Consider the following 15,547-nt stretch of genomic DNA (forward strand, 5'->3'; position numbering starts at 1 on the left):
GTGTCTTTGCAACATAATTTTTCCACTAGTTTTAAATTCATCATTGACATCCGATTTTTCAATAATGCGAGGGAAAAACAACTCGCTGAATTGACGTGTCAATAGGTTTGTAAATCAATTACGATTCACCTGAGTTAACACAAAATAACTGAATAAATGAGAATTCACTGAATCACTAAAAATGATAACTGAAATCATGAGAATTATTTGAGATGTAACTGAATTAGGAAGAGTTGTAATAAGTCAAGTTACTTTGAATTACTTTAGATTCATGCCAAAATTTTATGTTTAGAGAGAAAAATAATTAAATTCAAATAAAAAAGGAATTTTAAATCAAGAAGAAGGAAATTCCCAAATACCTGAATTCAAATGAAGCAAATTCAATTTAATAAATCTATCTGAATTTGAGGAAAAATAATTATTATTATTTGGTATAGAAAAATGAAGTCGAATTACATGAATAAATTTAATTAATTCAACTCAAAAAAATATGGTGTCATTCAAATTCCCAGTTATTTCCTCGTCGATTCAATGTGGGTCTGGAGTAGCAAGTAACGTTGAAATTGTTGAGATCAATGCTAGTGATGGCCACTTGTCTGAGAATAATCGATGTATCGATTGATCGATTTCAACAAAATAATCGGACTCGATTGAAATTACGGCTCGATTGAATTGGTAAAAATTAATCGATTTGGTAAATTTCTACGTGTAGTCTTAATATCAAAAGAGATATTTTGATAATTCATAGTCTTATTCAAAATATTTTTAAGTTTGATAAATTTTGAGTGTGAGTAAACAAGCGGCTTAAGGCTGACCGTGAGCCAGCCCTCGAACTTCCCGTTTTCACACTGCAAATTCCAGGTTCATGGAACAAATAAATATTAATATCCAATTCCAATTTTCGAACTACGAATTCAGATTCGTGATTGCCGATTCAAAAGCCCTAGCATATCGTAGTACATAAAAAAATATTACGATTTTTTTTATTTTGAACCACTAATAATGGATCGACCATCATAAATTTTGGAAATCCGACCTTGGATCGGTTACTGATGACTGGAAAAATCTCCACTCACCAATTTCTACCAAAATCCGAATATTTTAAGAAATTCTCGGTTGGATTTCAGTCATGTATCAGGCTGGCTGGTCCGTGTCCCCCAATTTAGGGACATCCTGTATAAGATAGTCTTACAAATGGTAAAATCACCCGTTTTGCCCCCTTTTGTAATGATCTAGTAGTCAACATATAAAAGCGCTCACATGTTATCCAAATGAATAAGGTTGCCGTATCAACCAACATTATTGTAAAAACAGTCTCATTCCAGACGTAAAACTGAAAACACGTACTTTTTCGTTAAAGTATTTTTCACAACATTTCAAAGCATTTGCTTTCCGCATTGTAATAGGAAACCAGTCAAGCTCGCGAACCTGTATTTTTACGTAACTTCTCCGACAGTTACAATAGGAAATACGTGATCGTTAAGTATTTGAGTCTAACCCTGTTATTAATCGTAACCCCAATATCATAGGTGTTAGGTTTCTTGTTAATCGTTAATTAATAGAAAGACAGAGAACGATAAACCGATAGACGGGTGAGAGCTGATGAAAAAGAGTAAATAGAGAGCCTATCCATCGCATTAACAATTATATTGTGTATGATCGGCTGTGGCATTACGAGAGTATATAGTTACAATTTTACCCTAATCACTTTTTTCCAAATTTCTCAGCGTTTTCTTTTTTCTTATAATGTCCCATATTCTACACGGGTATGTATGTATGTATGTATGTATGTATGTATGTATGTGAATGTGTATATTATAAACGCGTTACAATTCATTATTTATACGCGACGACACGTTCAAAGTTACGCGTAGGTAATATGTATATTATAATTCTCATATTTATCGGATGAAAAAATTTGTACTTTTTATATATTCATTCATTTATTACATTCATTTACCATTTAGAGAGCTTCAAGGCAAGAAGTGATTTATTAGTTTTTTCTTTGTTTTTTATTATTATTACTATTATTATTAATTTCTTTCTACCACAAGATTAGGACCCGGATGGTTTTTGTTAATCCAACGCAGTGGAAAATTAGAATAGAAATAGGAATAATAGGAAACGATTCAAAAGTAATACGAACGAAAAAAAGTTAACCTTAAAACTTTATACTGCTCGTTATTACCGGTCGGTTACATTACTTCGCAATTGTCTATATATCGATTTCCTCAATCTTCCACCACTCCCTCCCCGGTTAATTTATTTATTCATTTAGGAATTCACAAATGTGAAACGCAATAAATAGCGAATATCGGTGTTTCCAAGAATTTTCATGTAATAGCTGTGATTTTGTATTATGCCAAACCTTCACGTGGATACTTTCTTGTAATAAGTAGGAGTAACTTTTTTTTAGGAATACGTGTATTTGTCTGATACGCGTTCTATGTTGCACACTCGCAATCAAAAATTCTTCGACTGATATTATTTGCTTTTGCATACGAATTTTGACCTATAACACGTGTATTGAATAAATTTAGTAAAAAATATTGCTACGCGTTTATGAAATCTGGACGTTCACATGTTATCTAAAAATTGTATCATTATTGTTATTATTATTATTATTATTATTATTATCATTATTTTTATATTTACTTTTAATATTATTAATATTATTATTACTATAACATCATCATTATTAGTATTATTATTAATGTGATTATTACATTATTCTATATATATATATTATCATTATCAATGTTATTATTATTATCATTGTTTTTGTTGTTTTTTTTTTTTTTTTTTTGTTTTGTTTTTTTGTTATCACTACTACATTAATATTATATCAATAGTATTATTCATTCTTCGACCGCATTTTTTTACTTTTCGTTTTTCTACTATGTTATTCATCTCAATAACTTTTCCTTACTACGGAGAAATCGTATACAATCGTTAGATTCAATTATTAATTCGTATACACAACGTATTGTTTGTTTTGTTCCTTTCAATGTTAAATTTTTGTTACCTTCGGACGATAAGTTAAATTATTAATTATATACGTGTATTTTTATTTATTATTTCTTGTTGTTTAATGTTATTTTCATTTAATAATTTTAAACACTTACGATTATAACATCGATCGTCCATAGCAGAAACTGCAGAGGGGAGAAGATTTTTTCGTTCACACGATTCAAATGAATCATCTCGCTCATTGTCGTTTGTGGTTGTTTTTGTTGTTTCATTTTCTTCTTTTTTTTTTTTTTCTTACTCTCCGTGAACGTTTCGTTTTTCGTTTAACAGTAACTTATTATCATGCACTTGCATGCCCACGTTATACGATGTCTGCAGTCGATTGTTATTATTATCATCATTACCATTAAAATTGTTATTCTTATTATTACTGTAATTATTGTTATTTTATTTTATTAATATTACTCATTTACCTCAATTCGCATAATATATGTGTGTACGCAATATTGTATATTATTATCTTATAGAACTATACTCGTTAGTATGCTTGGAGTATTTCCATACGACTCATACGCATTATGCAACTATCTTGTATACAGATATACTCTCGTTTTAATTATACGCACATATGTGTACATGCATGTTCATATGATGTGCTTTATTCTATTGAAAAAGTATAACAGAATATACATCTGCGATTTGAAAGAAATGCTACTGTCGGTTCGTCGACGATTTTTAAATTTACTGATATATAATGCGTGACGCAGAGTTTGGTAACCGCTTGCTGACTTCATATTATGAATACGCCATCATATGTATACATATGCACACATATATTTTCGTTATTTATACGTATCTATAGTAGTAATAGTGGCTAAATTTTCTCTACGAAATTTTACAATCTATGTTATGTATATTAGTAGGAACCATTTTACAACTATAATATCCGAGCCGGTTTTTTTTTTCTTGCAATAATACAAGTTTCTTCAACCGCAGGAACAGCAGCATAAGTAGCAGCATCGTGTAATTCTATCGAAAAATTTCAATTATTGTACAGTTGGAAGAAACGCGATGTTGAAACGCGAGTTCAGAATCGTCCTTGTTGTTTTTCTCTTTTAATTCGTGTATTCGTGTAACGTGACACTTGATAGAGTTGCAATTTAACTAGATTTCTAACGTTCGTAAGATTATTTTGCATTAAATATTTATTTCCATTCGTTCGTTTAAATCGTCGTTAAAATTGAATGCAAGAAATCGGTATGTTTCAGGTGAAGATAAACAATTACATGTAACAAAAAAGAAACCGGCAGGAAAAGCTTACAACTAATTAAGTCATGGCCAATTTTAGTAATTATATTTAACCTCATGATAAAAAATGAGAAAAATAATAATAATCATTAGTATCTTTAAATTTTTGTCACGCGTCTCTTTTCTCCCCGTTTTGCCTTCTTTTGTCAGTTTCTCTCAATTCGCAGAGGCGAAAGTTTTACACTGCGTAAAGTGTACGATTAAATGAAGACAATTTTTTCTTGACCTTGGTGACTTGTTGACTAATGTTATTCTTGGATATGAAGGTCAGAACTCAAAACACTTTTTTATAGTGTTAACGTTTCGGCCCTGATGGGGGCCCTCCTCAGAACCAATTTATTTAAATCATCTGTCACGAACAAAAATAATAAAATAATGTACAACTCCTTTTTTAACAAAACATGAATAGTTTAGATAATAAGCCAGGATGTTTATGCACTATAAGTGAGAGGAATAAAAAAGGAGTTGTACATTATTTTATTATTTTTGTTCGTGACAGATGGTTTAAATAAATTGATAATAAAGGAATTCCTCTCACTTATAGTGCATAAACATCCTGGCTTATTATCTAAACTATTCATGTTTTGCTAAAAAAGGAGTTGTACATTATTTTATTATTTTTGTTCGTGACAGATGGTTTAAATAAATTGGTTCTGAGGAGGGCCCCCATCAGGGCCGAAACGTTAATAGTGTACGATTAAATGTTTGTTAGTAACGAGAACGTGATTAGAAAAGTAACATTTCGTTGGATAAAGAAAGACAGAGCAAAGAATAGAAAAAAAAGAAATAGAAAAGAAGATATTAAAGGTGCGCGGGTACTGAAATTCTTCGGGTCTGGTCGGATCGGATAAAATGGATTACTTTCAGATTACCCGAAACTTTCCGATTACCCGAAAATTTCGGATTACCCGATACTTTCCGATAAAATATCGGGATTTCTAAAGTGAAAGTGAATTTTCGAAAATTTTGGAGTACCCGAAGTTTTTAGACTACTCGAAGTTTTTGGACTACCCGAAGATTTTGGATTTACCAAGAAACCGGACCCGATGCAAACCCGACCCGAACCCGAATTCGAGTACTCGAAATTTCGGGTACCGACACACCCCTAGAAGATATATATGTTCAGATACGTGAAAAAAGAATTGTGAAAATTTATAAAAATTGAGAAAAAAATTCCGTCCATTTTTGATCGTAAGCGATCTTCTCCTTCTTCGTTTCCATTTATTCGACTAATACACGTAAGAGTGCGCGTATATGTATATATATAAAATAAAAATTATGCAATAATTATAATTTTTGATTTTAAAACTTTGATCATAATTTCCAATAGTCGTTCATGCGCATTTTTTTTCTTCTCCATGTATAAGCACACACCTACGTATAGGTATATATAATGAAAAACATGGCAATTAAAATCAATTCATCACATATATGTATGCGTGTATATGTATAATATTTGTGTATTTTTGCATTACCCGCCTATTACGCTTTACGCTATTTATTAATAACTATCATATCTCGCTCGTAAATATACATTACGTATAATCCGCGGAAAGATGATCAATAATTACGATATTTTTAGCATCATTTTGTTTTTCGAACGTCATCGTCGAAAAAATATGTCAAAAAACGATATTACGACATTATAAAACGAGATATAGCGACTGATGTACCCTAAATGTATATGTATAACGGCTTCGTATCGCCGTCGTCCATTTAGATCTATATTTATAGTGTGTGTGTGTGTGTGTTTGTATATGCATGTGCACATACACACGCCCCTGCCTATCGCTAACCAGTTTTCTAATATTACCAAGTACCGTAGGTGTATCGGCCGGTCCCTAAATTACTCGACGTCATTACCTCTACAGTAATATATGTGTATGCATAGCTACGCAATAATCTGCGTGTACTATTATAGTACATCGCGCCACTAACCTCTATGTCCTAGACAAGATATATATATATAATAATAATAATGACAATAATAATAATAATAATAATAATTTCGTACTCGTCCCTTCCGGTCAGAAACTGGCCCGGAAAAAAAAATTAAAAATTAAAAGAAATTTAAGAAAGTGGGAAGAAAAAGAATTGCTAAATTACAATGATTCAGAAAAAAATAACAAAATAAAATAAAAAAAAATCAAAGAAAAATAATAAAATAAAAAATAAAATGTATATCTTGCGTATGCTTGTAATATATGTGTTGGGGTATAAAGTACATGACGTATGACTAAAACATAATTACGTCTGTTGAATTTTTAAGTAGCCTAATTGAAATTGTTCTCACGATTGCCGATAGCTTATAATCTAATTTTCATCAATTCGCGTAATCGTTCATAGTTATTTCTTCATCAATTACGTTTCGTTCTACGTTGAAAGATTCATGAGACACGACGAGACGACATGTCACGGGTTTCAGTATACGCGTGACGTTACTACGAATGCTGCGTTCGCGTAGTTGAAAAATGTATTCGGATCGAGACCGTACCGACTATATTGATCCGGAAACTTCCCTATTTATCACCGAGATAAATTCTCTCCTCGCGTATCGATCTAGTATTATTATCATTATTCTCATTAAAGTCATGGAAAAACCTAGCTGCGTATTATTGTATAATTCGCGATCGACGACGATCATCGAGGATCAATCGGCTGTAGTTAAAGAAAATCCTTTTCAGTCCCGTCGATGTAAGAGGTATATGTACTCGTATATTGTATACAATATGTATATTATGCATGCATGTATCAACTATATGTATATGAAATATAACGAATTATTCATTTTCATTCTTTTTCAAACTTTTTCACTTTTATCTAAATCTATTGTTTATATGTGCACTGAGGTAGACGGATGGAATATAATATTGTGTAGCTCGCTGTTTTTGCCGGATGATCGTAAGATTGTTAATTGTTTGCATAGAATTTCATACGCAGAATCTGGGTATCGTACGATACGTACGAACGTATATCTGCCGGATCTACAAGAGCGGAAAACTGCGAGCTTTTATTTATTATTATTTTTTTCTTCTTCTTCGTTATGTTAGTCTATTTTATTTATTCATTTTTTTTTTGTTCTTCTTCTTTTCTTTCAGCTCTCTCTATTTCTATTATATTAGTAGTTTCATTAGTCGTTTCATTTTTATATACGAAAAATAGAATTCATCTGAGGTAGTGGATGGACTTTCTATAGTATAGTGTATATGTTTATAATATTTGTATATGTAATTAATAGTTATAATATATATATATATAGTACCACGCGTATATATATATATATATACCGGGACAATCTCTTGAAACTTGAAAATCAACCGCGCATGCGCCAAATAATTCAATCTCATTGGTAGGTATCTTCCCGCAGCAGTACGCAAAACGTGTACGTTTAAATTTTCAAAGAGCATTAGCATTAAATTCCAACCATTTTTTGAAGAATCGACTTTCCAAAGCAATAACAAATGCTTCCCAAACTTTTTCGAGTCGCTACCTCAATTGTTTGAGATTCTAACCTCGAATATTCGTATGAACTACATCGCCGCAAGAAACAGTCTGCTCAGCTGAAAACTCGGAATGGCCAGCCTGCACGAAAAGCCGATAAACCTCGCGCATGCGCGGTTCATTTTCAAATTTCAAGAGATTTTCCCGGTATGTAATGTATATCGAGATGCAAACATTACACACGCGTGCCTATATCCGTTCGTGTTCACTGTCACATTTCGTTCCTTTATCAAAATTCTCTTTTCTTTCCTTCTTTCCTTCTTCGTTAAATCATCTCCTACACAATATGCAAGATCCTGCATTTTACATGTATAAGAATGCATTTTAAATTCCACGTAGCGTACAGACTCGAGTAGCGCAGTAACGGCAGCAGTGGCGAGTATTCGTCGCCCGTGCTCGAAAATTTATCACACGAAACACGAAGAAAAAAAAAAAAAAAAATAATTATTATTTACTTTTTTTCTTTTTAAACAAATAATAAATGAGTTAAAATTAAATGATAATCCGCGTTAGTTGGATGAGTACAATTATCATAAGTATATTATAGCTTTGCAATTTTCTATAATGAGGTATTGCGCGTTGCTCACGTAACTATAGTCATTCTCTTCGTATGATAATATGTATAATAAAGATAATTTTTTTTTTTTTTTTTTGCCCTTGTATACGTACAATACGGGACTCGGTGATAGAAAACGCTCTACCTACCTCTGTTACCCCCGCGTGAGATTCAAGCATCGCCGATGCGACGTATACGTACATAGACGTGATAAAACAGAAAATATTAATAATAATAATAATATGGGTATTATCGTTACCGAATGAACTCATGTTTTCGTTTCTGTTTTCATCTTCTCTTCTCGCAGTTGATCACGATCGCGATCACCTCCTCATCCGACACCCTCTTTCGCCGTCGAGTAGTTCTCTTCCTCCCACTTCTCGACCAGTGTCCGCCTGTGTTTGGTCTTCGCCAGATCGATATATATATATATTGTTACAAAGGGTGAAATCACCCGTTTCGTCCCCTTTTAAATGATCTAGTAGTCATCATAGATAAAAGACGTTTATAAACCTCTTATGTCTTTCAAAAGAATAAGGTTGCTGCGTCAACCGACATTATTGTAAAAACAGTCAGTCTCTGGACTTTAAAAAGAGAACTTCGTGTCCAAATACATCTATTTTCTTTCTAAAATATTCCTTGTTCATGAGACTTCTTTGGCTCGGCGTTCGCTTAAATCGCACAGAGAACTCTTTGATTCTCTTAGTCCTTTCTTAATTTCCCCCGTTGTTACAATATATATATATATATAAAAAAAAATATATATATATATAATATATTATATATATATACATATATATATATATATATATATATATCGAATCGAGCACGTGGTTCGACTCATCCCGCGTAATCCTACTCGGCCTTGACGACTTCCGGTTCCTCGTTGTCGCTGAAGTCGTCCTCCTCGGCGCCCGACGATTCGCCTTCGTCCAACGGCGTGCGTTGCAGGTGAACCTCAGATCTTTCCTCGTGGACGACGCCGGGTCCCCTGCCCTCGTCCCTCCCTATCATGGGATAATCCTCGATGCCGCGACCCCCCAGCTTGTCCATCGCGCTCATCTGCGCCATTTTCGCGGCGTGGGCCGCGGCGACGGCCGTCGCCTGCTCGGGACTGAGGCCCATCGTCAGTCCCGAATTCTCGGCGATGAACTGCAGGTAGGTGTCGAGTATCGCCGAGCCCGTCGCGCTGTTGTGATGCCCGGGTCCGTGGTGCCCCGGGGGCTGAAGGGGGGCGGTGTTCGGCTCCCGGGTGACGTGGAGGGTGTCGTGGGACTTGGCCGCGATCGCCCCCGGCGCCTTGTTCACCTTCGTTATCACCGTGTTGTTGTTCGGCGTCGGCGAGCCGTATCGCAAGCTCAGCGGCAGCGTCAGGTCCTCGGGATCGTCGCCTCCGCACACCGAGCTTCCGGTTTCCGAGGGCGCCCCTCTCGGCAGTTCCAGACGCATGTCGCCTCGACGCGGTCCCGTGGGACTCGCCCTGGCGCGCAGCTCCGCCGGGGAGACTTTGACCCCCGCCTTTGCCAGCAGCCGTGATGCAAGCTCGGGGTCAAAGGGACTCGGCATCGGCAGAACCGGCAGGTCCTTCGTGCTGATGCCTCGATGCTGACGCGACATGTGAGAGTGCAGGGAATTACGCGACTTCGCGACCGTTCCGCAAAGCACGCATCTGTACCCCGGGCATATCGTGTGCTTGTCCTCGAGGTGCGTCCGCAACGTGTGAGCCGATCTGTATATCTTCCCGCACTTCGGACAAGGCCGCGGATCCGTAGCTCTGACTCGCATCATGTCGAGTCCTCGGCGGGCTACTGAAATCACAGATGGAAATTTTGCGTGATTATTTTCCAAACGGTTGAATCGAATACGGGAGCTTTTCTTATAATTTAACTTCTTTCCTTTTATTTTTTGTTTGTTTTTACCCCCCCCCCCCCCCCCCCCCTCCCCGTCAGTTCAATTCTCGTCAAATATATTAAGACAGATTAAAAAACGACCGTTGCTTATTGACGGTATAATCAGCGATCTTTCGAACCCCTCGCAATTATCAAATTGATCTATTTCTCAATAAAGTCGAGAGAGTGTTTAAAATTCTGCTTTCATCCATTTTATGCCAGTATCAAACATTTTTGAATAACTTTCCAAATAACGGTTTTAATAACTTGTAAAAAAAGTTGAATGTCGTGTTCAGTTCTTGAGTACGTAAAATATATTTTTAGAATCGAAAATTCAGATTATCAATTGTGTTGAATTGAATCAGTTTAGTAACGATATATCCGGCGAGAAAAATTCTCTCCTTAAAAGGTATACTGAAAATAGAAATAATCATTAAAGATTCAAAGATGTTGGTTCTGCAGAGTCTCGATGTCGATCAACGCCAATGCGGTAAAACGTTTGTATGCATATTTCGCGATCTATTCCTTCGGTCGACCCCATTTCTGCGACACCTTTCCCGATATTATCCCCGTCGTGTGTCTGCCAAAAGTCCCGGAGTAGGGACAGCAATTAAATTAGTATTTGACGAGTGTTTCAGCGTTGCGACCAAATGGATTGGTGAAAAGAAAATCAAGTAGAATGAGGCGCGAAGTAATTTATCACTATTAACGAGATCGACAATATCTAAAAATATATTTTTTTTAATATATAAAATAAATTGGTAGTTTATTTCAGTAACGTGATTGCCTTAAAAGCAATTTATCTGTAGACATTATCCAGATTGAGATGCAAAGTATGAAGAGAAACGAAAATATTTTTCTTTGGAAATAATCAAGTTAATAATTTCACTGAATATATTTTTTATTATACAAAGCATTATACTTAAATAGTATACTCTATTTGATTATACCCTAAAGTCTATTTAAAATAATACAATACTTTATACATCACTCGTTCAATATATGTATATATGTATATATTTATCCGTATGTATATACATACAATATATGTATTTATTTATGTATCATTCGTAGGCATTGGTATATTATGGATATATTAGATTTATAATATGATCGGGTATGCTAAAATACTGACGTTTTTCAAACACGCGGCTGTAGAAAAATAACTAATCAATTGGTAAACGACCTGACGGTAGTTTTTTTTGTGTTCCTCTTTTCTTCAACGACAAATAAAAAAAAAAAAAAAAAAATTAAAAAAAAAACCCTCGAAAGAGAGAGAGAGAGAGAGAGAGAGAGAGAGAGAGAGAGAGAGAGAGAGAGAGAGAGAGAGAGAGAGAGAGAGAGAGAGAGAGAGAGAGCGAGCAGCAGGAAGAGGAGACGGAGAGAGGAATGACAAACGAGAGAAGAATACCTACCAGTCTTCTCTCGAATGCCTTATCTCTTCGCGAAGTCATTATAGAATGAAACCCCGTGCTTTCTACTCGCGATTATAATCGATGTACAGAAATGAGTCAGCTGGTTCTCAATTCGCGGAAACGCCATCTCCTTCAAAGTCAATTACGCATTTCTTATCCCTTATATATACATATACATATATATGTATAGAATCACAATTATATACTTAATAGCATTAAAATTAAGGCTGGCGTACTCAGCTTAGAGGAACATCATTTTATCAATTATTATTATCATTATCATTATTGTTATTATTATTATTATTATTATTATTATTATACACGTGCCAACCATCTATCAACGCTTTGCTATTGTAATGTGAAATAAGTCGACACTCCTCCGTCCTATACGAAATACTGTTCAAAGTACATCTATTCTATGATCGTATAATAATATTATTATTATTTTTTTTTACATTACCATTATCATTACTATTTTTTTATCTCACCTCTTTTCCTCCGAATAGCAAAAGTCAAAGCCCTGACTCGATCTCTACTTCGCTGGTCAGATTCTCTCTCGCAATCGTGATTCTAGATGAAAGAAAAAAGAGAGAAAAAAAAAAAAAATACTTGAAGAAAGTGTGTACTTGGGTAGAACGAGCAAAAGAAATGGAAAAAAAAGATGAATATACACTTTGCTTCCAAGTAAAATAATCGCGCTGTTCGCCGCTAGTTTCGTACAGCTCACAGTCAGCGGTAAGGACGAAGGTAAATCCCACATCAGACGTAGGTCCATCGCAAGGTCTTTATCTGATCCCACTGTACGGGGTGTTTCATTCTCATGTGATTCCGTACGCTGTTTGGGTGTGAAAATGTTTTGGCGCAGGAAGTTACGGGGCAGGTGGGAGAATCACGTGGATAATGATGCTCGAGGTGAGCTCGCATTGCGCTGATGTCCAGCAAGGTGCGGCAGCACAACGGGCAACGGTAACCGTGCTGACGGTGATGCTCTTGCAGCATCCTTTGCTGGCGGAAGTCCGGCTGACCGGATGCCGTCTGAGTCCGTGATGTGACCTTCGGCGATTGGCGATGGCTCGGGTTGTGGTGGTGGTGGTGGTGGTGGTGGTAAACTCCGTTCTCTCCTTCATCGACCCCGGGATCTGCAACCACCACCGAACCAAGGTTACCACCGACCACCACCACCAACCGATATTTACACGACATACCGATCAACGACTCATCGACCGTTCAACGATCGGTCGGAGCCCGAGACGCGGTAGGTCGCGTTGCAACGGTTGTGTTAGTGTTTTTATTTTTTTTTTTTTTTTTTGATTTTCATTTTTTTGTTTTTTTTTTCTAATATTCATTTTGTGATTTTTACTTTCATTCTTTTTACGGGGTCAAGCTGATACGGAAGTTGCGGTTGCAGGGTTTTCGTGTGAGGGATGAATCCGCGGCGGAAGGTTGCATGTGAACTTTTGTATCGATCTAAACACGAGTGGTAAATTTGCCTGCGGTGTTACTCGTACCTGTTCAATTATTCACGATACGATAAATTATAAAACACGACCCCCCCCCCCCCCCCCCCCACCCTCGTCTTTTTATAAGAAAACGAAAACCACAGCAAAATAATAATGATGATTATGATGATTATGACGATGATGATAATAATAAAAATGTAATAACGACCAAATTTAGGCTTTTTTGCGCTGCAGAATACTCGACTACTGTAAAATGTATAACACGTAGTTATACCCCTGCGTTTTCTTATTACGGACGTGTATCTGCAGCGCCACCGTTTTCTCACTCTTTGTCTCCGTCTCTCTCTCTCTCTCTCTCTCTCTCTCTCTCTCTCTCTCTCTCTCTCTCTCTCTCTCTCTCTCTCTCTCTCTCTCTCTCTCTCTCTCTCTCTCGCTCTCTCTCTCTCTCTCTCTCGCTCTCTCTCTCTCTCTCGCTCTCTCTCTTTGTATCTCCATCTCTCTCTCTCTCTCTCTCTGGTCGGATTCAAGGATGGAAGATAGAATATCAAAGTTATGATCAATCATCATTCGTTATTACGTATACCGATACAGCCAATTGTCGATACGAAATAGATCGCTTTTCCTCACCGTTCTTGTACAGTTTTTATTTCAAATTTCAGATACATGATACTTTTGTGAAACAGGCAATAAACGCTGTTTACAGTATTGACGGAACGGGGTTACTTTCTCATCGTTTCAAATTGTCGAAAGCTTGAAGGGATAGAACGTGATCTTTTCGACTTGTTAAGAGTTTTGCACTCCGTTGATTAAATCGGTACAGGTGGACAATCGGATCGGACCCCGAATGATGCCCCCTCCCCCCCCCCCCCCAACCCCCATCCCCGTCCGCCCCTCTATACAAAGTGATGTATTTAAGCTTTCGTTCGACGTTCAGGCGTACGGCAAAGAGGACGAAGAAGGAATCGCGGACAGGGGATTCGTCTTTCCCCGTCGTCCTCGTGGTGATCTCTCAAGGAAAGATCAGTTTCAGGAGGGATGATGGTGCGCGGAACTGTTGAGATTCGATCTCTGGTGAATCCCGTGGGCCTGAAGCTGGTGATTGATAAGATAATGTTTGGTCTTGCATCGTTTCCCGCAAACGTTACACTGCGGCCAAGTATCTGGTGGGGGCCAATTCGAGTGAACGTTTTTGACGTGCTGTCGCAAGTTGCTCGGCGATGAATAGCTTCTACCGCAGTAACGGCACAACGGTCGAGTGTCGTCGTGATGGAGGGCGTTGTACAGTCTTGCAAAATTCTCCACCGCCTGCGACTCGTTCCCAATGATAGTCCCTTCCTTCTTGGGTACCACCGATCCTACAACCGGAACACGTGTGCCCGTCAGTGGAATTTCTCTCGCTCGTTTCCTCACTCATTCCCTCGCTCGCCCTTCGCCCGATCACTCGCTCAATCACCCGGCCACTCACACCCTCAATCAACATCCCGATTTCTCCTCGTCACTGCTTTACGCATGCCAACAATCGAACACGCTATACTCTCGTACTCTTACAGGCCATGCCCAGTTGTAGGATAGAATGGTTTGCAAGAATTGTCAATCATGTAGGTATATACGTATGTACTAAGCACTAAGTCACCACTCAACGATATAATATACAAAACTCACGATGCACATTTACAATAACTAGCTATTCATCCCCTGTCGATACGATATTCAAGTACCGCGTTGCATCGTACTTGAAACTCCGAAGAGAAATCCTTCGTCAAGGCTGGAATAAAATGTTTCACACTCCACGCATGTTCCGTCGATTGTCGGATATTCTTTTTAACAAAGTTTAAGATACAAAAATTCTTTCGGATTATCTTTCTATCTCTCCTTCCTTCGCTCTTTTCTTTTCCATTATCGACGACGCCGTTAATAAAGGCTTGACCACGGAGGGCTTTCTTCTTCGCGTCGACGGCGGGTTGCAGGGAGGGTTAGGGGGAGGGTGGAAGTTACCCAGGAGGGTTTGCGGCACCTAGTAGGTAAGCCGGTATCGATTCGCTAGCCTCCTTTTAGAAGGCGGGAGCGGTGAGCGTAGGAACTCTGTTCCTGGCCCCAACTACCTACAACTTCACTCACACCCCTGCATTCAGAGAGGCTGGTGTCGAGGGTGCGCAAAAGACAAGGACGGAGGCAACGAGTGGTCTACGTAAGAAGCTGGTATTGATCCAGTTGGCTTGTTGCAACTATCTCTACCACGGATCTCTACAGAATCGAAATTACAATCCTCACGTTCGCCAGACCGCGTTCCAACCAAGATAATCCCTGCCCGAAAAAGACAATCCTTTTCCCCTCTTTACACATATTTCTATTTCTTCTCGAGCTCACGTGCTTAGAACGGTGACGGAATCAGATCTATTCGCGGATACAATATCTTACGTACGGCATACGGGTTCAAGTTTATAAAAA

General features: G+C 37.4%; 1 protein-coding gene across 13 annotated transcripts in view; it reads right to left on the minus strand.

The window, feature by feature from the left end:
• Window positions 1-8,392: 8,392 nt before the first annotated feature.
• LOC107216754 (protein abrupt) overlaps window positions 8,393-15,547 on the minus strand; it is a 67,997-nt gene continuing 60,842 nt past the window's right edge. For 9 of the 13 annotated variants that reach the window (XM_046730321.1, XM_046730320.1, XM_046730323.1 and 6 more), the window contains one exon: window positions 8,393-10,143. In XM_046730321.1, coding sequence (XP_046586277.1) covers window positions 9,191-10,143 — 953 coding nt within the window. In that variant the 3' untranslated portion in view covers window positions 8,393-9,190. The other 4 variants (XM_046730322.1, XM_046730328.1, XM_046730325.1 and 1 more) reach the window with 4 other exon arrangements.

This window comes from Neodiprion lecontei, chromosome 2 (genome assembly GCF_021901455.1).
Source record: "Neodiprion lecontei isolate iyNeoLeco1 chromosome 2, iyNeoLeco1.1, whole genome shotgun sequence".
Lineage (NCBI taxonomy): Eukaryota > Metazoa > Arthropoda > Insecta > Hymenoptera > Diprionidae > Neodiprion > Neodiprion lecontei.